This window comes from Oncorhynchus gorbuscha, linkage group LG17, assembly GCF_021184085.1.
Source record: "Oncorhynchus gorbuscha isolate QuinsamMale2020 ecotype Even-year linkage group LG17, OgorEven_v1.0, whole genome shotgun sequence".
In the NCBI taxonomy this organism is placed as follows: domain Eukaryota; kingdom Metazoa; phylum Chordata; class Actinopteri; order Salmoniformes; family Salmonidae; genus Oncorhynchus; species Oncorhynchus gorbuscha.
This window is the reverse complement of record NC_060189.1, coordinates 34,513,060-34,539,258: the sequence shown is the minus strand read 5'-3', so window position 1 is coordinate 34,539,258 and position 26,199 is coordinate 34,513,060. Positions and strand designations below refer to the sequence as shown.

Sequence of the window (26,199 nt, the reverse complement as noted above, 5' to 3'; positions counted from 1 at the left end):
ATAGAATGCCTGGTATGCTCACAAATGCATCGTGTTATAGATATGGCTAGCTATTGTAGATATGTATTTAACTGAGTTTGATTAAATGTTTTCTATAATATTTTTCAAAAGTGTACTGACACGTGACGAAATGATTCCAGCTACATAAGAAACCAATAAAGTGTTGACTTCAACTTCTGGATCAATTCATTGTGATCTTCATGAAATGTACTTGAAGGTAACTTGCTACAATCTTACTGCCCAAAAAATATATGCAGTGAGTTGGTGTATCATTTCAACTTTAATTTGTTGGCAAGTAAAAATGTTTCAATAAAATAATAGATTAGTTAATCAATGTAGCAAGTAAGTAGACAGGCCTTGTATTTAAGAAAAAGTTTATTTGCTCTAGAGACCGAGGTGAGTTTACAACGCAGTATGCAGGAACAGTTATTTTATTTGTATTTTTTTATTTAACTAGGCAAGTCAGCTAAGAACAAATTCTTCTTTTACAATGACGGCCTACCCTGGCCAAACTCTCCCCTAACCTGGACGACGCTGGGCCAATTGTGTGCCGCCTTATGGGACTCCCGATCACGGCCGGTTGTGATACAGCCCGGGATCAAACCAGGGTCTGCATTGACACCTCTAGCACTGAGATGCAGCGCCTTAGACTGCTGTCCACTCAGGATCCATATCTTATGGCAATATATGACATATATACAGTAGAAGAAAAATATACTACTAACGTGTATAATAAATACTACAGTTCTACGAAGGGAATACTTGCATATTATGTTTTCTTTGGGGGTGCAGTGAGGTGTTCATAGTCACTTTGGGGAGATTGTTGTTATGGACCTTTCACATCTACTCTTGAGTCATCAACTTCTTTGTATCCAAAATACTGTGTGAGGGATAAATTGCTCAAATGGCCCCAACAAGCACATGCAGGCAAGGGGATTCGATGTCCTCTGCCTAGCTTCTCCCCACCTGGAACAAACACAAACTCCAAAAATAATCTTTAGGCAACTAAGCAGTATTGTCTGTAAGAGAATGACTAAAACACTATTTGACTTTCTTGGGCAATCATTGTCTACAGTCTGTATTCTTACTGTAGCAGCATGAGGCAGAATATTACGTCACAGATACATGTTAGCTAGCTAGCTACAACACATAGGTGTAGTTAGCCTAAGACTAATATGTGTCATAAAGCCAAAGTCATTCATTTACTCATCATCATCATCATCAAAACATTTCTCCAGTTGTGCTCCTAATGAGATGCACTGACGCTAGCTAGCTAACAATAGCTAGCTAGCTATAATGTTAGACTACTGTACATTAGCTCAATGATAATGCACTGAACAACACTGCCTTGAGTAAAAAGAGAGCTTATATTGCTAGCTAGCTACCGACAGCAAAACAACCAACTTGTTTGTCCCTTTCCCTCCTTGTCCAGCTGGTCTAGGCTGCCGCCGCCAGTTGATCTTGGACGTTCTGAAGAACGTCTCCAGCACCCCTCTATCCATATGAGCGTCAATGGTCTGTCACACACACACACGATCCATGGGGTCTGCAGTGACCCTCTCTAATAAGAACTGTCCACCATCAAATGTGTTGCCGCACAGACATTCCTCTGCTGTTGGCATGGCTGGACAACACCTGCATAGGCACCACCAGTCAGAGTCTGACCGTGGCTCCCCATTGCTGCTTGCTGGTCTCAACTCCCGTGAACCTGGAGAAACTAGTACTACACCCGTTTTGAAAAGACTGCCTTCGAGGGTGGGAATACAATTGGACAAGGAAGTAGAGCTCCCGTCAGACTGTAGTATTTACAAAGCCAGGGAAAATGAGTAAACCTAGAAATTGTGCAATATCGTGGCAGATAGGAACATCACTGTGACAAGTCCAATGGCTCTATTGAACAAGGACAACCGTATCTACCCGCTGCTAGCGTGATCGTTTAATCCGCGAAACACAAAGGCCACAATAATTGCTACAAAACATGACTCCATGACTCCATCAGACAGCAGGCTCAGTCAACCAATTACGTTATTGTTTGAACTCTCCCGGCATAAAAAATAAATAAATAAAATGCTATGGTACATAATTATGTCTGAAACACCTCTCATAACTCATCATTATATAGAAAGAATGGAAGAACACCCCAAATAATGTCTAGTGGTGAAGTTTCCCTTTAATAAGAGCCTAAAAACTACCCCTTCTAAGAGCCTAACAACTACACCCTCCTCAAACAGTAATGCTTTCCCTTCTTCTTTCTGCTTATTTCTACTCTATTGTTTCCTATCCTCCATTCTCTCTCTCTTTCTCCCCCTCTTTCCCTGTCTTGGTCTGCTTTGCTCATCCAATCCTCTCAATCTAACAATCAATCAAGGTAGTTACATGTTGTTTCTCGAAAATAATTAAAGCTTTTCAAAAGTAAAAGGTTGTGACTTTACAAATGTTCTCTTCTAAAATGTGACGGATTTGTTGATGTAGACAAAGAGTTTTGTTCCTTCCCTCAACTCCGATGCTGGGTATTGTGTTTCCACCTGTCAGAATGACTTAAGGCTATAAGAGGAAGACCTGCCCTCAGATCCCAGCACTGAGAAGGGGCAGCTGGCCATAGTTTGATCTCCGATTCTCCATCCTAGAACTACAAGGCTTTGCTGCGTGTTGCATCTTTCCCCTGTGGTATGACTCCCATTTTCTGAGCCCATTCGCATCGCAAGCAGCCATCTGGTACAAGCATACACAATGTACAAGCACACACACACACGCACACACAGAATGTAGAAGCGCAATAATGCACGAACACGCATACGTGTACATACACACACAAACACACACAAAGCAGCAGCAAACATTAGCCTCCCCAACCAACACAGAGGCCTTTGTATAGCAACACTGGCATCTGACCCAAAGCTGCCGATAGAAGGGGTGATACGGGGTGAAGGGGTATTGGCTGTGCAGGGTGGGGGGTGGGAGGGGAGGGGGGGTGATGGCTTGGCTGTGTTGGGAAGGAAACGTGGTGGGTTAGGTTGGAGGTGAACCAAGAGTCAGGAGGTGTGACAGAGTAGACAGAGGCGAGATGTGAAAGATTGGCCTGGTGAGGGGTAGTCATTCTGTGCCACTTGGTAAGGAGCCCAGGAGTGGGACACTCAACTCAATGGAGGATTGTTAGCTGACTGAAGGCAGTGCCAGCACTAACCCCACCATGTCATTATGATGTTTCTCTATAGCTACTGCATCTATGGATGGATGAAATGTTTCCCTTTAATCAGAATGAAACCTTCTACATACTCACACACAACACACAACTCACACCCATACATTCACCTCAACCCCAAGCGCCTCCCTGTCCACATGTGATTTCAATGAACAGTCACTTCTTCGCTTGCAAACTGTCCCTCCCAGAAGTGTTTAATTAATTGTAGAGTCCCCGCCTCCCAAAAAATATTTGGTTTACTTTTGGAAGTGACACTCTGGTTGCCCTGGAGATGGGCTGAATCACAGTGTTCTAGAAACACACTGTGGCTTTTAATTGCAGTCAATCTATTCATACTGAGAGAGGTGGCAAGGATGAGAACACTTCACAACTTCATTAGAAGATACAGACAGCCAGGCATGGTACTCCATCAGCAGGGTTTTGATTCAGGCTACATTTGAACAAGAGACACTGTCATTGAAAATAAAATTGTTATCAAAAAGGCGAGAATGTACGCAAGCGAAGATAAGAAGGGCTTGTTATTATTTCTGGTCAATTCAAGCGGCAGCTTTGAGGGAAACTGTTCTGCTCCCCGCTCTCCCATGGTGAAGTGACTCACGACGACCGTCTAAAATGACACGGGAGGAGAGTCAAACATTACTTGAATTAAACTACAGACAGCTACTGCATTACTTCTCATGGAACACAGTGTCAACAAATTAACTCTCCACTCTCATTATGCCTTCACTATGAATTATTGAAAATTACTAATGCAGCCAGGCATGTGTGTGTGTGCATGTGTGTTCAACAATGAATGTGTGGATGGTTCCAGCAGTATCACCGCCACAGTGTGTGTGTCTGTGTGTGTGTGTGTGTAGTGTTTGTGTCTGACAGTGAGTGACTGGAGAGAGAGAGCCCCATGGAGCTGAGTCTCCACATTAAACACCACCTGCTCCTTCCAGATATATAAAACACAGCACTGTGTCACACACACACACAAACACACACACACACTCCTCGCCTTTGTAGCTCCACCATGCCTAACCACCCACACGCATGTAGCCAGGCATAATGCAGATTAACACCAACACACACACACACGCTCCACTTCCTCGGCACTCACTGATCTGAGCAGTCCTCTAATAAACAGGAGTCTAGATATCAACATTCTGATTGTCATTCTCCCTCAGATAAATACTGTGTTCTAGCTATGTTTTCCATTTGTTCTGTGTTCTATATGGAGGATTAGAGATAATGGTTGTAATATTCATACTGAGCAGAGCAGAGCCGTCAACTGTCACGTGAGGTAAAGAGAGATGAAAAGTCTAATGAGGGAGAGGAGCCCTGAACTGTAAACACACACAGACAGGCTACAATGGATAATCTCACTCATCGCATGCTGCCATATTGTCTCCCCGGAAGTTCGAATGAGAAGTCACATAGAATAAATATTAAATAGGATTTTATAGAATTAATGCATATTTTTCATAATTTAACGAGGCAAGTCAGTTAAGAACAAATTCTTATTTTCAATGACAGCCTAAGGAACAGTGGAATAACTGCCTTGTTCAGGCGTAGAACGACAAATTTTTACCTTGTCAGCTCGGGGATTCGATCTTGCAACCTTTCAGTTACCAGTCCAACCACTAGGCTACCTGCCGCCCCATATGCATCTAAGAAGTCAAATAGGGTAAGATTTTAATAAGAATATTTGAAGATCAATACAGATATTTTGATCTACCTAACCAATGTAGCATTAATCTACACATTTTCTGTGTTCTACCAACAGGGCACAAATACTATGAGAATGTATCAATATTTTACAGAGAACTTGGCCCATAAAAAAACTCTAAGTTATTTAATATTCATGAATGCATCACCTTCATGAATATTCATGATCAGATGAATATTTTAGTTAACCTCCAATGGACGAATTAAGCTGCTCTTTCAGTTAATCAATAATTTGGAGGTGATTGTCATTGACGGATACCGTCAACAACGTCCAGACGAAAGGGCCACAAATTAAAGTTACACTCCACAACTGTAGCTTGATCATCAGTGAAGATCATCACTCGGTCTGCAGAGTACATGGAAGTAATCAATGTCCCTGTGAACAACATTTTGTTCTGATTGATCTAGCCACAAAATAGAGATCAAATGTTTGACAATACGATGCCATAAGGCCGGGGTTACACTCCTGTCTAATATTCAGCGGTGGCTCACTCTAAAGAAGTGGCTCTCTGATCAGCGCAGATAAGTGAAATGTATTCTGACTGTCAGAAGTCAACTGAGAGGGCATCACCACCACCGCTGTAGTGTTGATGTGGATGGTTACACCATAAAGAAGGCAACACAGACACCAAGCCAACACCAGCTCAGCACTTGATGTCTAGTCTGCCACTGAGGGATATTTACAGTGGGGTCCAACATGATTTGATCTCTTGATAAAGACGAGCTAAAAAGACTGTTTAAAATAAATAATACAAATACTGAGCTTCTGTATATTGTATGCTCCAATTTTTTTTAAATGTTAATAATTTTATACTAATACAATTGCTCAAATAAATACAATGTGTTTAACATGTAATAAAAAAAAGAACTCAAAAAGATTGGGGGTCAATACTCTATCCCCTTGCGAGGATAGCAAGACTGAGCCTTTTTCTCAATGTTTTTATTTGTGATTGGAGAACACATTGGGAGTGATCTTAGACCAGTCCTCCTTGATATCCTTCGTTTTCGCTTGTGTACTGCCCTCTTCAATTCAAACCACAGGCTCTCAATGGGTGTTCCAGTCCGGAGGACTGAGATGGCCATTGGAAAATGTAGATTGTGTGGTCAGTTATCCATTTCATGTGGATTTTGATGTGCAAAGTGACGGAAAAGATAATACATTTTTCTTAATGTTTTGCGTGGGAAAAATGACACAGCTCAAATTTTCTAAATTGAAAAATAAAGACGACAATGATGGGTAGGAAATGTAGTGGGAGGAACTGTCACTATCTCAGATATTCCTGTTAGATTTCATACAGGAGAGTATAATAGATATAATTGTGGGCTAGGCACCATTTTCTGAAAGTATAAAGGCTCTGTCATATAATGACAGTATAAAAAAAGGAAATGATGTGATATTTCCTACTTCATCACTTAAGATATGACTAATGGTGAGGTCAATATGCAAGATGAGAGAAGATTAGTTTTGACCTTGACTGTGACCTTCTGCAGTTTGGAAATGAAAATGTGTGCAGAGGGAGGAGGAGAAGGCTGTTGGGGAGCCATTTCTTGTCATTATGTTGTTTCCAGTTCTGAAGGTGGTTATTCATTTGATTTCTTTATGATTCACAATCTGCTCTTTCGAAATATGCCATATGCTCAAAGCAATTCAAGGATGACGAGTGTCAGAATCAGTACAGTAATAAAAATAGCCTAAATGAGCTTGATTTACAGCCTGTGCCTCCCAGCAGTCAGCCCTCTCTCCCTCACCTATGATAAAATCCCCTAGCCTCGGCAAACAACAGGCTGCCTGCCTGCCTGCCTGCCTGCCTGCCTGCCTGCCTGCCTGCCTGCCTGCCTGCCTGCCTGCCTGCCTGCCTGCCTGCCTGCTTGCCAGCCAGCAACACAGGACCAACACACACACTTACCTTTTTCAATCAATCCAGTGTTAGCCAGATAAACAACAGAGTGCAGGTGTAGGGAGAAATGTAAAACAAACGGGCAGTGTAGTACATATTTATTAGCATTGGAGGAAATTAAATCAATATCAGGGCCCAAATCAGTTTGTTTTAATCAGGAACAAACATATTGACTTAACACAATATGGCTAGTTTTATCTATCACTAATAAAAATTCATTGAGACAAGGTGCCTATAAAGGCTGTGACAAAATAGGAACCTCAATCTATTGCTTGCTATTTTCTATTGCTCTCTCCTATCGCTCTGACTCCCTCGTTCTCTCCATCTCTGTCTCCCTCTCTCCCTTCCTCTTTCCCTCTGTGTCCTTCTTTCCATGCCTCTGAGGGAAGGTAGCATCTGAAGGACAGAAGTGTGTCTGAGACCTCATATCAGAACACCCTGTGCTCTGTGCGTTTCCATACATTCATTTGGTTGCAGTCTGGTCAGTAGCCCTTTCCTGCAGTCAAATGACCTAGTGGTCTCATGGGCCGAATGTTATTCATATATTTCGGAATTGCATAACATTAAAAAACCTTCTGAAAATCTGGTGTTTCTTTGTCAAACGGTTTTGTTATATTTCAGTCTTCTGTGATGTATATAAAATGTAATATTGGGAGGCAAACTCAAAATGTAATACATTTCAACTCTTTATCTGACATGGTACAGGTGTCTTCTCTTTTTAAGCCCAGAACCATGTGTGTGAGGTGCATACTTGGGTTTCAAAGTAGATTTGTTTAAGACGACCAAGAAACACTCTGCGTGACCCTGATTTAGCCCACTGCAGTAAAACGTTAATGCCTCCCTCTCTTTTGTTTCCGTTCATCGCAAGAGATCTTTAGACTTTTATGAAATCACACCTTAATGGAATGTGATAATGGGAGCTTTCTGGCAATCAGGATGTTAGCTATGGTGTGGGGGGTCAGAGGTAGGGAGGTGCATGAAGAGGATTACTAAAGACCCCCTCACACACACACACCACCTCTTCCAGGGCCCGGCTAAGGAGAATGTGATTACAAGCTAGTAGGCCAGGCCCTCGCCATGGGGCATAGTGCACCACCATCCACCATACAGACAGTAACATCCATCCAGTAACACCCAAAAAGTAACATCCATAGAGTAACAGGATACATCCATCCAGTAACATCCATCCAGTAACATCCATGCAGTAACATCCATCCAGTAACATCCATCCAGTAACATCCATGCAGTAACATCCATACAGTAACATCCATACAGTAACATCCATACAGTAACAGGATACATCCATCCAGCAACATCCATCCAGTAACATCCATCCAGTAACATCCATAAAGTAACATCCATACAGTAACAGGATACATCCATAAAGTAACATCCATCCAGTAACATCCATCCAGTAACATCCATACAGTAACAGGATACATCCACACAGTAACATCCATACAGTAAAATCAATCCAGTAACATCCATACAGTAACATCCATACAGTAACAGGATATATCCATAAAGAAACATCCATCCAGTAACATCCATACAGTAACAGGATACATCCATAAAGTAACATCCATACAGTAACATCCATACAGTAACATCCAGACAGTAACAGGATACATTGATGCAGTAACAGCCATTCAGTAACATCCAAACAGTAACATCCAAACAGTAACAGGATGCATATCCATCAATACAGTAACAGGATACATCCATACAGGAACATCCATACAGTAACATCCATACAGTAACAGGATACATCCATGCAGTAACATCCATACAGTAACATCCAAACAGTAACATCCATGCAGTAACATCCATACAGTAACATCCATACAGTAACAGGATACATTGATGCAGTAACAGCCATTCAGTAACATCCAAACAGTAACATCCAAACAGTAACAGGATGCACCCATACATTAACATCAATACAGTAAAAGGATACATCCATACAGGAACATCCATACAGTAACATCCATACAGTAACAGGATACATCGATGCAGTAACATCCATACAGTAACATCCAAACAGTAACATCCAAACAGTAACATCCATACAGTAACAGGATACATCAATCCAGTAACATCTATCCAGCAACATCCATCCAGTAACATCCATCCAGCAACATCCATCCAGTAACATCCATCCAGTAACATCCATAAAGTAACATCCATACAGTAACATCCATACAGTAACAGGATACATCCATAAAGTAACATCCATCCAGTAACATCCATCCAGTATCATCCATAAAGTAACATCCATACAGTAACAGGATACATCCATAAAGTAACATCCATCAGTAACATCCATACAGTAACATCCATACAGTAACAGGATACATCCACACAGTAACATTCATACAGTAAAATCAATCCAGTAACATCCATACAGTAACATCCATACAGTAACAGGATACATCCATAAAGAAACATCCATCCAGTAATATCCATCCAGTAACATCCATACAGTAACATTTACATTACATTTACATTTAAGTCATTTAGCAGATGCTCTTATCCAGAGCGACTTACAAATTGGATACATCCATAAAGTAACATCCATACAGTAACATCCATACAGTAACATCCAGACAGTAACATCCAGACAGTAACAGGATGCATCCATACATTAACATCAATACAGTAACATGATACATCCATACAGTAACATCCATACAGTAACATCCATACAGTAACAGGATACATTGATGCAGTAACAGCCATTCAGTGACATCCAAACAGTAACGTCCAGACAGTAACAGGATGCACCCATACATTAACATCAATACAGTAACAGGATACATCGATGCAGTAACATCCATACAGTAACATCCAAACAGTAACATCCAAACAGTAACATCCAAACAGTAACATCCATACAGTAACAGGATGCATCCACAAAGTAACATCCATACAGTAACAGGATACATCCATCCAGTAACATCCATACAGTAACATCCAGACAGTAACATCCAAACAGCAAAATCCATACAGTAACATCCATACAGTAACATCCATACAGTAACAGGATACATCCATCCAGTAACATCCAGACAGTAACATCCAAACAGTAACATCCAAACAGTAACATCCAGACAGTAACATCCAAACAGTAACATCCAGACAGTAACATCCATACAGTAACATCCAGACAGTAACATCCATACAGCAACATCCATCCAGTAACATCCAGACAGTAACATCCATACAGTAACATCCATACAGTAACATCCATCCAGTAACATCCAGACAGTAACATCCAAACAGTAACATCCAAACAGTAACATCCAGACAGTAACATCCAAACAGTAACATCCAGACAGTAACATCCATACAGTAACATCCAGACAGTAACATCCATACAGCAACATCCAAAAAGTAACATCAATACAGGATACATCCATCCAGTAACATCCATCCAGTAACATCCATACAATAACATCCAGAAAGTAACATCCATACAGCAACATCCATCCAGTAACATCCATACAGTAACATCCAGACAGTAACATCCATAAAGCCAAATCCATACAGTAACATCAGAAAAGTAAAATCAATACAGGATAAATTCATCCAGTAACATCCATACAGTAACATCCATCCAGTAACATCCATACAGTAACAGGATGCATCCATACAGTAACATCCATACAGTAACATCCATACAGTAACATCCAGACAGTAACATCCATACAGTAAGAAAACATCCATACAGTAACATCCATCCAGTAACAAGATACATCCAGACAGTAACATCCATACAGTAACAAGATACATCCATCCAGTAACATCCTGTTACAGCCAGCTAGTAACAGGCATCCAGTAACATCCATCCAATTACATCCATCCAGTAACAAGATACATCCATCCAGTAACATCCATACAGTAACAGGATACATCCAGACAGTAACATCCATACAGTAACAAGATACATACATCCAGTAACATCCATACAGTAACAGGATATATCCAGACAGTAACATCCATTCAGTAAGAAAACATCCATCCAGTAACATCCATCCAGTAAAATCCATACAGTAACAAGATACATCCATCCAGTAACATCCATACAGTAACAGGATACATCCAGACAGTAACATCCATACAGTAACAAGATACATCCATCCAGTAACATCCAAACAGTAACAGGATACATCCAGACAGTAACATCCATACAGTAACAAGATACATCCATCCAGTAACATCCTGTTACAGCCAGCTAGTAACAGGCATCCAGTAACATCCATCCAATAGCATCCATCCAGTAACAAGATACATCCATCCAGTAACATCCATACAGTAACAGGATACATCCAGACAGTAACATCCATACAGTAACAAGATACATCCATCCAGTAACATCCTGTTATAGCCAGCTAGTAACAGGCATCCAGTAACATCCATCCAATAGCATCCATCCAGTAACAGGATACATCCATACAGTAACAGCCAGCTAGTAATACCCATACAGTAACAGGCATCCAGTAACAGTCATTCAGTAACAGTCATCCAGTAATATCCATACATTAACAGGATACAGCCATCCAGTAACATCCAGTTACAGCCAGCTAGTAACATCCATACTGTAACAGGCATCCAGTAATAGCCATTCACCTTGTAGAGATACTGCTGTTGTTCCTCTGACATCATCAGCTTGTAGCTGTCCGTCACCACCGAGTCCATGTCCATAAGCCAATCCCAGAGCTCCTGGAAGTCTGACTCAAACTCCTGCAGACTGGAGGACAGGAAGGAGGGAGGAGAGGAAGGAGGGAGGAGAGGGAGAAGGGAATGATTGAGAAGAGGAGATGGGAAGAGGGAGGAGAGAGGGGGGGAGTAGAGGGGAGAGGATAGTGGAAGGGAGGAGGGAGAAGAAGACAAGGAGGAAGAGCTGGGGTTAGAGACGACGCCCCTGCGAAATATCCCACTAAACCCCTGCTAAACGCCCACCCCCCAATGCCCACCTCTTCCTCAGCTTAACCATTAGGTTGAAAAGAGGGAAAGGCAGCTGGACATTACAGAGGGAATATTTGACAAGTGGTGGTAATTACCATGGCCCGTCAGTGGAATGCTGGGTTCATGAGGGTGCAGAAGGTGTGAACAGGGTTAGACGCACACTGAATCTCTGACCCAGCTGGTGAGTGACACCTATCTCTATAGCACAGAAACATCTTAATTAAACATGACTTCAACTCTCCTTCCTCCCTACCTCCGTCACACCCCAGCCCCTCCTTCCCCTTCCCCAGCCCCTGACATGAAATAACATCAAATATTTATGAAAGGAACAAGGGCAATTGCTCAAACATACACATTACTGTCAGGGGTTTGGTTTGGTTTTTTAGACTCGGCGGGTGGCTACATGTTTATAAACATTAGTGGTTCAAATTGTTTTGGAATTCGCCTGGGCTGCTCTGGACACATTGACAGTTGTGTCAGGCTGCCGATGGCGTTCTCGTCCCTTCGCTCGACTTCCATTCACAAAGCAATCAACTGAGTTGTCCCTGAAGAAAGAAACGACTATGAATGAGATTACATGAATAACCATCAAACTGGAGGGAAATATCAACACCCTCTTTATTTTAATTTATAGCAGAAACAAAGTTAACACAGGAGCGGGCTTGAGTTTTGGCTTAGTACTACATATGTAATTTCAACAAGCATGGCGGAGCTGTATGTATTAGCATTTTCAAGCAGACATTGATGAAACAAAATGACGTTGGGGAAAATATGAATATTTTAGTCCTTGTTATACAGAAGTCACTGATCATAACAAAACAGGGGAGACAGAAAATGAGAAACCGTGTGACAAGTAAAGCTCGAGGAAGTCACCCTAAGGCATTCAACTCCACAACTCATTATACGGCGGCTGCTGTAGGCCTTTTGTAAGCTAAACTGATAAATACGTTACAATATTCCTTCCGCGATATTGTTTTTTCCTCGCTAATACAAAACTAAATGCTTGTAGAACAAGATCTCTGCGGGCATCTAACCAAACAAACAAATACGGGAATAAAATCAAGCCTCACACAGCAGGATCCATTTAGCAGAGCTACATTATAGCCTTTTGATCTGTCAGAATCTTTCTCTATCAGTTGCCTTGGTTGTGTACAAAGCTTACTGTACTGTCTGTATGTCTCCTCAACTAAACTAAACCTTCAAACCCTCCCTTTTGGCAGTACTCTTCCCAGTTCATTCCCTCCCTCCCTCCGATGAAAGTAGACATCCATTAAATGTTACCCTGTTAACCGTAGGGATGCTAGGTCTGTGCTCTGCGGATGGATGGGTGGGTGTCGCACACTACAGCCCCAGCCGAGCTGACAGACACGCTAGCGTCTGAAATGGATGCATTTCCGTCCTCTATTCTTTTCAAATCCATTTAACATCAATCTCCCCCACTCAGAGGAGTGCTGGCTGGCTGATATGAGAGCAGCGCTACTGTACCTAATTCATCACCACCGCCCATCACTGGAGCCGCCATGTCACTCTGAGCAATAGGAAGGAAAGGTTGGACGCCTTATTGACACTCCTCACATCTCACTTAAAGTGACACTTTCATAGAAAGGCCCCTTTAATTGATGGTGTTAATCCCGCCTGCTACTAACGAGGGAAATTAACATCTAACATCCCTGCCTGTATGATATCTTTAAACCTGAAATGGCACCCGATTCCCTATATACAGTTGAAGTCGGAGGGTTACATACACCTTAGCCAATTACATTTCAACTCAGTTTTTCACAATTCCTGACATTTAATCCTAGTAGAAACTCCATGTCTTAGGTCAGTTAGGATCAATACTTTATTTTAAGAATGTGAAATGTCAGAATAATAGTAGAGATAATGATTTATTTCAGCATTTCTGTCATCACATTCCCAGTGGGTCAGAAGTTTACATACACTCAATTAGTATTTGCTAGCATTGCCTTTAAATTGTTTAACTTGGGTCAAACTTTTCGGATAGCCTTCCACAAGTTTCCCACATAAGCTGGGAGAATTTTGGCCCATTCCTTCTGACAGAGCTGGTGAGTCAGGTATGTAGGATCCTTGCTCACATATGCTTTTTCAGTTCTACCCACAAATGTTCTATAGGATTGAGGTCAGGGCTTTGTGATGGCCACTCCAATACCTTGACTTCGTTGTCCTTAAGCCATTTTGCCACAACTTTGGAAGTATGCTTGGGGTTATTGTCCATTTGGACCCATTTTCGACCAAGCTTTAACTTCCTGACTGATGTCTTGAGATGTTGCTTCAATATATCCAAATAATTTTCCTCCCTCATGATGCCATCTATTTTCATCAGACCAGAGGACATTTCTCCAAAACGTACAATCTTTGTCCCCATGTGCAGTTGTAAACCGTAGTCTGGCTTTTTATGGCAGTTTTTGAGCAGTGGCTTCTTCCTTGCTGAGCGGCCTTTCAGGTTATGTCGATATAGGACACGTTTTACTGTGGATATAGATACTTTTGTACCTTTTCCTCCAGCATCTTCACAAGGTCATTTGCTGTTGTTCTGGGATTGATTTGCACTTTTCGCACCAAAGTACGTTCATCTCTAGGAGACAGAATGCGTCTCCTTCCTGAGCAGTATGACGGCTGCGTGGTCCCATGGTGTTTATACTTGCAAATTATTGTTTGTACAGATGAACGTGGCTACGTCAGGCGTTCGGAAATTGCTCCTAAGGATGAACCAGACTTGTGGAGGTCTACAATTTTGTTTCTGATGTCTTGGCTGATTTCTTTTGATTTTCCCATGGTGTCAAGCAAAGACGCACTGAGTTTGAAGGTATGCCTTGAAATACAGTCACGGGTACACCTCCAATTGACTCAAATAATGTAAATTAGCCTTTCAGAAGCTTATAAAGCCATGACATAATTTTCTGGAATTTTCCAAGCTGTTTAAACGCACAGTCAACTTAGTGAATGTAAACTTCTGACCCACTGGAATTGTGATACAGTGAATTATAAGTGAAATAATCTGTCTGTTAGCAATTGTTGGAAAAAATGACTTGTGTCATGCACAAAGTAGATGTCCTAACCGACTTGCCAAAACTATAGTTTGTTAACAAGAAATTTATGGAGTGGTTTAAAAAAAATAGTTTTAATGACACCAACCTAGGTGTATGTAAACTTCTGACTTCAACTGTATATAGCGCTCTTGCCAAAAGTAGTGTATTATATAGGGAGTAGGGTGGGAAAGTAGTACACTTTATAGGGAATAGGATGGGTCTTTGGCCGAAAGAAGTGCACTATACAGGGAATAGCTTCGGTCTCAGTGACTGACAGCCATTCTGTAATTATCAAGGTTGAGAGGTGTGCTAGTGAGCCGACAGGCCTGAAAACGCAGTGGTGGTGGCGAGCTAGCAAGCAAAGAAGAGAGGAGCGGCAGCCCCGGCTATAGATTTCGACAGCTCCTTCCCGAAGACGTTTCCATTTAAAGGTAAGGGCCAAAGAGTCAAAACAATGAATCCTTGAGCAGGCAGCCGTCATTAAAATTCAAAGGATCATTATGGTTTTCTACCAAATAAATCATTAGAATGAGAGGCTTAAAAGGATTAAAAGGAGGCTTGATTCAAAGCCAAGGGAGGGGAGTCAGCTGGGTCTGGACTCCTGAGTTACAGAGACTGACTCACTCTCTGTCTGCTGCAGGACTGACTGGGGAGGAGACACTGAAATGTAACCTACCTAACAGTTGTGGTTGGTGGGTTGAAATATCGGAGGACAGGCTTGTTGTAATGGCTGGAGTGGAGTAAATAGAATGGTACCTACGTAATTTGAATTTGGAATTATTTAGTCCAGCCCATTTTTGGACTTATAATTTTTTGGTCCTTTGACGTTGTAAATCAAACAAATACACATGTGAACACAAAGTTTTCTTTCTTCCAACTTATTTGATAAGAAATAGTGAATCATGCAAAGGGTGCCAATATATTTGACCACAACTGTATATAGAATTCTTGTTCTAAAATGTTGTACTGTACAGTTGCCAAACAACAATAGCACTGTGCTTGGGAGTCCACTCACTCCTCCACTGCTTATCATTAGCACAACGAACATGGCTCTCCAGTTCCTAGTCTTTTAAGAGCGTCTTTCCCAGTGAGTGGAGCAGAACCTTGTAAACAGTAGCTAGCTTCTGTCTGTTGGCGATAACCACTGGGGGAGAGAGACCATCAAAGTAAGGCGTGAAACAGTCAAAAAGCGCCGTGACAAAGAGTGGTGCTGTACACGCCAGATTACAATGTTAAGAACGTGACCCCCAAATTATAAAAGTGTGTGTGACATTTCATTCCACTGTGAATAAACAGAATGCTTAAATTGACAGAGCAACTTCTCTTGTAGAAAGAGAAAGCTTTCTTCTTCTTTGCAAGAGACCACATTGTCCCCAAGCTTTAGTATTTATAGTGGTAGCGAAAACAAACCCTCAGTGACTAACAGTTATCATTGAGTTGCTTCCATTGTCTGTATATTTTTCTCAGCTCAGTAAATCATTTGATGTCAAAATAAAAGACCCCATTTCAAAATAAATGTCCCTGTTTTAAGATAAAATACCAATTTTCAAGATAAAATACCAGATGGGGCTGGCTCATACAGTAGGCTACCTAAATCGAAGAGGTCTGATTGTGGGTCTGTATAACATAACCAAGTGGGTCCCCTAGGATAGGATAAGTATTCCCTCTCACCCCCCCTTTAAGATTTAGATGCACTATTGTAAAGTGACTGTTCCACTGGATGTCATAAGGTGAATGCACCAATTTGTAAGTCGTTCTGGATAAGAGCGTCTGCTAAATGACTTAAATGTAAATGTAAATGTAAGTATGGTGGCCCTAAGGGTCAATGGTGGCATTCTACCTGTTGTTCTTGGACATCTGTGTGTACTCCCTCCCAGTCCTCCTGTTGGTGCCAGTGCAGTACTGCTGGCTGTTCAGCTTCAGGCTCAGCTGGTCCAGGGCATCCCTCTGGGCCTCATGGTGGCTCTGCAGCAACTCCACCTGATAACACAACACATCAAAGGACACATTAGGGTCACATTCATTTGGCAATAATGAGAGGAAAATAGGGATGGACCACCGTGACTATGCCAATAAGAAATGATCATTTTTGTTTTCGGTTTCAGAATGTTTGGAAACATTTTGCTACAGTGTGACTTCCTGAATAAGACCTACCACTGGGAAACTAAGGACATTCTGGAAAACAAAGGTTGTCCTGTATAGTGTCAGATATTATGTTGATATGAGTGTATAATTCTCAACACAACATTAGTTATTAGCTTTAAACAAACACCTGTTACTGATATAGCAATTGTGATGGATGGTTACTGGAATAAGATGTCCTATGCATTAAAGATGATGGACATACTCAAGAGCCCAACAGATTGGCCACTAGACAAACGCCCTGTTGTACTGTAGGAATATCAAATCCCACCATACGGCAACATTACCAAAGTGCTTCTGTTAAGATCAGTGATTCTGAGCATCAGACAATCAGAAAACTGTGCAGGCCTTGCAGTGGATCTGTAATTGCATACAAAATATATGGAGATGAAGCCATTGCTGTGCCAATGAACGACTACCCCACCCTGCTTGGTTTTTCCTCATTCCTCCGTAACACTGTATAAACTGTCTTTGTTTGTGTGCTGTCAAAACCGTTTTGTCTATTTTGCAGATGCCTCTACAAAGGTCAAACAATTCCATGAATGCAAACTGCTTCTCTATCAAAAGCACACTCGATAATAAACAAGTAAATCAACAGATAGATGCATTTGCTTTCTCGTTCTCATTTATTTGTGTGTGTGTGTGTGTCTGTTATGAAACCCGCTCTGTTCATTTGGGAAGAATGAAATGAACCTAACTAGGAGCTCCAAGAAAATTAGTGGGCGCAACTGTGGCGGCAAGATCTCCTTCTCCGTCCCCCTCGAAGGAATTTGCTTTCATTTGCCTTCATTTCGGATTCACTCAGCCCGCTCACGGACGCCGTGTCAGGATCCTAATTACCCAATCCCATTGGAGCTGCTTACACACACAATAATGACTAATGCAGACTACAGACAAAAGCAATTTAGCACCAGACACCTTGAATTGGAGGACAGGACAGATAGTGCATGCGGCCGGGGCCCAGAAGAGAGTATCATCCGTGGATTGTATGAGGACTCTCCATGATTTGGTTGCCTTCCCAGTTTGAAGGATCTTGAAGAAGTTTTGTTTTGTCCTTCTCAAACTAGCCAGAACTACACTGAGCATACAAAACATTAAGAACAAGCTCGTTCCGCGACATAGACACGGATTGAAGTGGATTTAACTAGTGACATCAATAAGGGGTCATTGCTTTACCTGGATTCACCTGGTCGGTCAATGTCATGGAAAGAGCAGGTGTTCTTAATGTTTGGTATACTCAGTGTATAAGGCAAATTTTCCCAATACTTTTGGTCCCCTAAAATGGAGGGACTATGTAAAAAAAAATAAGTGCCGTGATTTCTGAAAGGTTCACTTGATATTAAATTAAAGCTGACAGTCTGCACTGTATCATTTCACATCCAAAGTGCTGGAGTACAGAGCCAAAACAAAACCAAATGTGTCACTGTCCCAATACTTTTGGAGTTCACTCAAACAAATTGGAAAATTATTTTATTTTATACTAATAGAATTGCTCAGAGAAAGAGATTTTGCTTAACACGTAAATCCTTTTTACTCAAAAAGATAAGGGTCACAATTATTGGAACCCTTGTTATCGAAACCTTTCAAAACCTTACCTTGTGAGGATAATGGCACTGAGTCTTTATCCTCGAAAGGACTTGAATCCCATTGAAAACCAGTGGATTGAATTGAAGAGGGCAGTCCATAAGTGCAGACAAACGATATCGAGGATCTGGAAAGATTCTGTATGGAGGAATGGTCTAAGATTCCTCCCAAAGTGTCCTCCAATCTCAAAAGACATTTTGGAAAAAGGCTCAGTGCCGTTATCCTCGCAAGGTGAGGCATTGAAAGGTCTTGAAAACAGGGGTGCCCATCATATTTATACCCCTATCGTTTTGAAAATATGTTTTATTACTTGTTGAACAAAATCTCTTTCTCTGAGCAATTTTATTAGTATAAAATTATATTATATTTTTTGCATACAATTTAGCTCAGTAGTTGTATTATTTATTTCATAAATAATTAATAAATAAGTATTTTTTGCTCATTATCAAGGGTGTCAATAATTTTGTACCTGACAGAATGCCACAATGATTACATGTACCATAAGCCTATACCATAATGACTACCTGTACCATAAGCCTATACCATAATGACTAACTCTACCAGATCTGCCTGAACATTATTTCCTTAGTAACCCAGGAATCAACGCTCCACAAAACACCGATCACATTGATAGTATGAGCAACAATTCCTTCCAGTCTTAAAATGGAGAGGGGCGCTTTGTGTTGACATTTCCAACAGTTATGCTAAAGAAAAAGACAATTCACCATTTAGATAGAGAAAGCAAGCATCAACACCGCACATCGACAGTGATTTCCATCAACCTTCTAATGTTACTTATTTTCTGGAAAATAACATCTCTGAGCAGTGATTTGCCAGGACGAATCTCTATAGAGAATAACCCTGTGAACTGCGGACGGTCGGTTGGTTTTGATTTTCTTGCAATCCCTTTCAGCCTGTTTAAACTTCTGCTTATTCAGATATGCAGACATGGGGATTCGGAGTGCTGCATCCTGTATTCTTATTTCAAACAGAATCATTCAAACCTGCGCTGCTCTCGCACACTCGCTCACTCTGTCAAAACACTCCTCTCCTGCCTTTAAACTGCTAATGTGCAGAGGAATCAATATACATTTTGATCATTTGATGAATACTTACGTCTGTCTCGGGAGACAGAGGGCAGACTCAGATATGAGGATCTGCTGAATCAAGTCATTTTAGGTGTTTTTTGTTTACACGCCAGGGCCAATTTACTATACTGGGCCTCAGAACTACTTTCTAGAGCCAGATATCTCCAGGGGCAACCCCTGCTGCTTCGACTGTCAATCAACCGTACCTCCATCCATCCAAGCAGTCAGAGTTCTATCATCATCATCACCTGTTTCCTCTGCTTTCAGATACTGTTACCTTCACATACTGTTTCCATTATTGGTTCTGCTATAGGCACTCATTGATCAGACCAGGCAGGAGAGGATAATGATGATGTCATCAATAATGGATATGTGGTGATGTATACAACCGTAGCTCCCGGCTCTCACATACTCCCTTTGAAAATATCAATATGGCTGTAATGCAGTATGATTAGGGTGAAACAGTGATGCATATTGTCGACAATACGTATATTTTCACACAGCTTATAGCTCAAAGGTGGATAGATAGATAACATCCCTTGCTGGTGGTTCTGAAAGTTTCCCTGAACTTTAACATCGAATCGAGTTGACCTTCCCATACAATTGGCATGAATGAAACGAACAAAGAAAGATGCAACAACAGAACTGCTGATTGATTCAACATTTAGTCCATTGAAGATTTCAAAGTCCAAGACCAGGCGTGACAGTGACAGTCACAGTCACAACGACTTTGATTTCGTTTGATTTTTATTGTGGTCCTCTGTAGCTCAGTTGGTAGAGCATGGCGCTTGCAACACCAGGAAGTGGGTTCCATTCCTACGTAAGATGCCTGCGCGCGTGACTAAGTTGCTTTGGGTGAAAGCATCTGCTAAAATAGCATATGTTACATTATTGAGATAGAAGACATTGAACCATATAGGCAAAATTCCTACACTTAATGTACTCCTTATGGAAAAGACATCCCGAGTGGATACATTCAGGATGAGTCAATTATGAAAGTTCTCATTCATTCACACTAATACCTGTAAAAAAAGAAAGATCAAATGGAGTAAAAGGTCAAATGGAGTAAAAATGAGATATCCCTCAAAGAGCGATAAAACAAACAGAAATGCCATCTGCAAATACAAGGAGCTAGAAGCTACAAGTTCTGTGATACTGAAGGCAGAGATAAACTTGAGGGAAGAATCACAGACTTACAAGAATGTCCATGGGCTGTTTGGAGGACCAGATGTTTCGAATAAAAACACACCGGCAAATTCATTTGAATCAAAATCATCAAAACAGAATCGTGCAACAACGGCTTTTCCCTTGGTCTTTCTTCTGAGACCCCCCCCCCCCCGAAAAAAACTACAAGAGATAGAAAGAAAAAAGGAATTTTGTGGCTGCAATGCAAACAGGATACTGGTCTGATTTGAACCAGCTGGGGAACAATACAAAATTAACGAGGAGAGATACAGTATGTGCCTCTGGTGAACACTACTCGGTATGGGAACGGTAGAGCCGGGGTCTGAGGACGCCTTTTAAACTGTATATTTAGGCAATGTGACATAAAAGCTGGGTTGGTTTATTTCTTTATCGTCCTCTCTGAATGCAAGAGGCATCGCGGCGAGATTGAAAACTGTGGGAAGTCACCGCCAACCACCCCGCCCCCCGCGACTTGTGTTCAAACACCCACAACATACATTGGCTTGTTTGAAATGTCTCCCATCAGGGCCATCCTGATGTGTTGTGCTGTGCTGTGCTGAGGCTGTATCAGAAAGGAGCGGACAGATAGATGGAAGAAAGGAAGAAGCATGCTCAGAAAATAAATTCAGATGGGAGCTGTGGGGTTGGAACTCAGGAGTTGTAAACGGCTGAGGATTCCATTAAAGTATCTCATAAATTTACACATACAACAGTGAAGGTTCACCTTCAAAACAACCAACAACCCTTATGGGAATAGGCCACCATTTTGAAATCCTGATCATCAATAGAGGAGTGATGTGGAATTCCAAGTCCCCAACTTGTTTTCTGCAACAACAAAAAAATGACAGGAAAAGTATTTCCTTCAACGTTCCCATTTGTTTCCATTTGAAACACGCTGTAGAGGATCATTTTCAAGATTGTGGCTCTCTGAGGAGCCATTGGAAAACATGAAACTCATTTGAAAACTATTACTTTCAAATCACTAGACATAAAGTCTGGATTTAATATATGTAGTATGGTCTCCTGGCATGAATCATGAGACTGCCAAAAATAACTATTATCATAAAAGTGTGGTCTGACATGTGCAACTTTCATTCATTCATTCTTTCTTACGTACAGTATATGTGGATTCTCACAGCTATAAATAGCAGTATACTGTACTATGATTGCTATGATTGATTCGCCATGTTTCTTTGGGATGAGGGTCCCAGGTATTTCCCTCTTCCCGTTTAGTACAATGATTTAACAGAAAGCCGTTGCATTGACTAGTGCCATGGTATCTTCAGGATGAGCATACTGGACAGCATGAGAGGGATGAAACGTCTGCATAGATAAAGCAATGGCACAGAGTTGGACTGGCTGACTTATTCAGCATCTCCACCAAAAGGACTTTGACCTTGGCGGTAAAGTCCCAGGGATAAACATACGAGTTACACTAACGTACATATGCTCCTGCACCTTTAAGAAATATCTTAGGGGAGTTTGAAAGGTTTAGCTCCTGCAGCATTTATCAGGGCGTGAAATTAGCAATTGCTAGGGAGCTAAATTGCTGCTCCTTATTTAATGTTGTTGCTGAAAGGTGACATTTAATCGCTGATCCCTGGCTTCCAACAAGTCAAAACAGCAACAGAGAGAGACAGACAGACACATCAGTGTGAAGAGGAGAGGAGAACACCAGCAGAACTCACACACACACTTGTCCCCCACTCTAGATTAGGGAGGTAGGGCTACTATTGATTGTGCGTTCATCCTTTTCTATCTAATACACAGTCAGACTACTGACCGTCTATCTAATACACAGTCAGACTACTGCCCGTGTATCTAATATGGTTCTGGTTTGCACTACAAGACTATGTAGCATCTGAACAGGCACGTGAGCGAATACATCGAGATGCATATACGGAAGTCATCACACAGTCAAGAAAAGTTTGTTTATCTTATGCATATCTTACCAGTATTAATATGAGACAATGGAAACAGCGTATGTCTGTGAGAAACACCATTAATGATTGAACCAGTAACAACACGGCCATATAGTGTATTAGACAGCACTCAAATATGTGTTTGTCCCTGGCGCTCATACACATAAATCTTTTTTTCCTATCTTTCAAAACAACAGAAATCACAAATCCTTCACAGGCTCAGTACACCTCCCTAGCAGCCCATCTGAGATCAATTCCACGCCGCTTTTCAACATGGAGGGGAGAGGCGGCACAGCGGCATCCGGCAAACAGCTCAGATGAAGATATTTCTAAAACAGAGCCAAGCGCTTCAGGCAGGTGTTACACTGAGAATGCATTAATATAGGTAATTAACATTAGCCACCATTTTAATTAACATGCAAACTAATTAGGAAATAATTAAGTAACATAAAAAATCTGATCTTAATTCTAAATCGGTGAAAAGCTGGTATCAGAGCTAGCTGCTCGACAACATGCCTTCCTTTGAGTTCGGGGAGCTAAAACGAATGTTTTTGGGGTGTTGTTGGATGAAAGGAGTGAAGGTTTTCAAAGTGAATTGTAGAGGAAAATAAATAAGTCAACAGGCGCAGGATCAAGCCTTGATATCAGAGTTGGCGTAATGTTCACGTTTGCCTCTCCCTGAGACCCAGTGGTGGGCAGATTGCAGTATAACATCAGTGCCAACGCATGGGGAGAGATAGAACAAGCATGGTAGGAGCCTGGACAGGTTCTGTAACAAAACCCTACCTGAATCACACACTGTCTGTCTGGTTCTGTCTTTCTGTCTGCCTGCCTGCCAGCCTGTCTGCCAGACTTTCTGTCTGCCTGCCTGTCTGCCTGTCTCTGACTCATATTGTAGCAGCAAGTCAGCCATTACAACGTGCCATCATACTACAGAGACGTCTAGTAAACACCTACATTTCATAGCCCTTGACTAGATTCTAGTCAAGAGCTACACATCGAATATATCTGATAAATCAAAAGATGATCCTACTTCAGTAGTTATTTGATGAAACAAGGCTAATATATCGTGGCTCCTTGCGCAAACAGCACACCTCTTAGCCGTTGACAACAAAGGTGAGAAAAGAGAGAGGCCGAAACAAACCGTGGAGCAACTGCTTTTAAACGCTCTTCTTGGCAATCACAGGAAAGAAATTGATTCCAGCAATAAGACAAAGAAAGCAATTGTAAAGATTGATACATAAAGCTGGAACATAATGCACAAGGCCAAGTTGACTATTTCGTTAACAGTAGGACAAAACTCCAGAACGATTCACAATGACAAATGCCCAGGACCATTATATGCACATTCCAGGTAAGTGCTTGGGGCCAAGTTAGATTCGATTTCTCTGCTTCATTGTATCTCTATTCCTTATTTGTTTTCTTTGTTCCAGATGGGGGACGGTGGTGCTGGGTTGAAGCTGCGGTGCTATAGTAGTGGTTGTGGTAGTAGTCCTCATTCCTTTAGCTCTGGACATCCTTGTTTCCTTATACGAAATATCCACCAGAATACAGTCGATGTGCAATATTACACACAGTCTAAACCTATGATGATTCAGAGAAATCTCTACCAGGGATCCCTGTTCACCATAGGCTAAACCCCACCCCATCAGAGATGGCTCTAGAATGAATGGTGTATCTATTTATGTTGGATGTCTTATTCAGCTAGTAGGTTAGCTTTGGCTAAATATTGCACGTCTAACCATGTTGATAGCTCTTCACTATGGAGATAATCAAGTTCAACAATCTCTCTCTCTCTCTCTCTCTCTCTCTCTCTCTCTCTCTCTCTCATTTTAAGAAGTGAAAGGTAAAATATAGCAGCCTAGAAACTCATATTTACTGTACCGCCCCTGCTATTCCCAGAGTGTAATCTCATAATAACAGAGTTTAAACCATTGGATCTGATAACCTTGATTTTCATAAGACGCCTTATCAACAGCGTATGGGTGTGTGTGTGTGTGTGTGTGTGTGTGTACTGTGTGCATGAATGAGTTCCTGCATACTTGTGTGTGTGTCTGCCTGCCTGTATCTGAACTCTGAGGGGGGAGAGGAGCTGTAGCTAGATCCTTGTTAAATCCTCCTCCTCAGCAGAGCACCGGGCTAGCCAAGCCAGAGCCAACAGGACGTTCAGGGGTTAACCTGCCAGGAGAATCTCAACCTGCCAATTGACAGCAGCTAAACGGCCCTGACACTAGGCTGCTGTGCTCATTCCAGCCAGTAAGCCACCTTCAAAGTTGCTGTCAGGTAAATGACCTTGTATTTCATTAACTGATAATTAAATGGATTTATTCCACTAACGGTTTTAATTAAAATGCTAGAAATATTGATTACCTCTATCATCTCTACTCTCCCCAGATGAAAAAAAGGTTTTAGAACTGTTTATTTAGAGAGGGGGTAGAGAATTAAATTAGATTGAATCTCTAACAGACTCTAAATAAGGCTTCTTACTTTTCTGCTGCCCCATGCAGAAAAAAAACCCTGTTTAATATTTGGGATGTTTGATTAATTATTTTGCGATCCATTTCTGCTTACCTTGATATTTAATTAAAATATCATTTTAAAACATAATTAAGTCGGCCGGTTTAATCCGTGGGGCAGGAGAGTAGCGGAGTCCTATCAAAACTGAAAGCTGCAAACGCAATGGATGAATGTTCAGTGTTCCTGCTATCTTTATGTTGTTCCAAAGGTACAGTTACCATAGTCAGGATGGGGGAATTGGAATGACTTCCATGCAGCTGATGTTGGGCAGTGGCTCGGAACCGTGCTATTCTTCTAATGCATATTGTCTGTTGTGCCAAAGCACAGTGTCATCAGACCTGTGTGATGCTGCAGATACCGTAGCAGCGTGGGGCCAGACGCAGGCCTACTGATGGACAAACTAATTATGCATGAAATCAAATATGATTTAGAAGTGAATTCATATGAGAAACCCCGATAGATAGTCCACATGGGCCCTCTCAGCAGGCTCTGCTCTGCTCTGGTCGGGAGTGGGGATGTGGATAAGAATGGTTGAAAATAATATAAAGACAGTGTGTGTGTGTGTGTGTGTGTGTGTGTGTGTGTGTGTGTGTGTGTGTGTGTGTGTGTGTGTGTGTGTGTGTGTGTGTGTGTGTGTGTGTGTGTGTGTGTGTGTGTGTGTGTGTGTGTGTGTGTGTGTGTGTGTGTGTGTGTGTGTGTGTGTGTGTGTGTAGTCGGGGGGTGGTTTAGAAATAGACATGAAGTTTGGTTGGAAGTATTTGTTATTTAATGTGATGTGGGGTAATCATCTTTAAAGGTGGTCGAAGTAGATCACTGAATAAGCACTGACAATAGAAAAATCTAATTAGCCAACCAATTGAATCCCCTCACAGATCCATCATCCTGCAGTCTCTCCAAAACAAGAGAATTAGATCAGTCATACTCATTTATTTACAT

General features: G+C 41.5%; 1 protein-coding gene across 4 annotated transcripts in view; it reads right to left on the bottom strand.

Moving 5' to 3' along the window:
* LOC124001251 (A-kinase anchor protein 6-like) overlaps positions 1–26,199 on the bottom strand; it is a 193,060-nt gene that overhangs the window by 72,698 nt on the left and 94,163 nt on the right. For all 4 annotated transcript variants that reach the window (XM_046307903.1, XM_046307900.1, XM_046307901.1 and 1 more), the window contains exons 8-9: positions 16,666–16,805; positions 11,440–11,560 (exon numbers count right to left, since the gene is read on the bottom strand). In XM_046307903.1, coding sequence (XP_046163859.1) covers positions 11,440–11,560; positions 16,666–16,805 — 261 coding nt within the window. The remainder of the gene's footprint in view (positions 1–11,439; positions 11,561–16,665; positions 16,806–26,199) is intronic.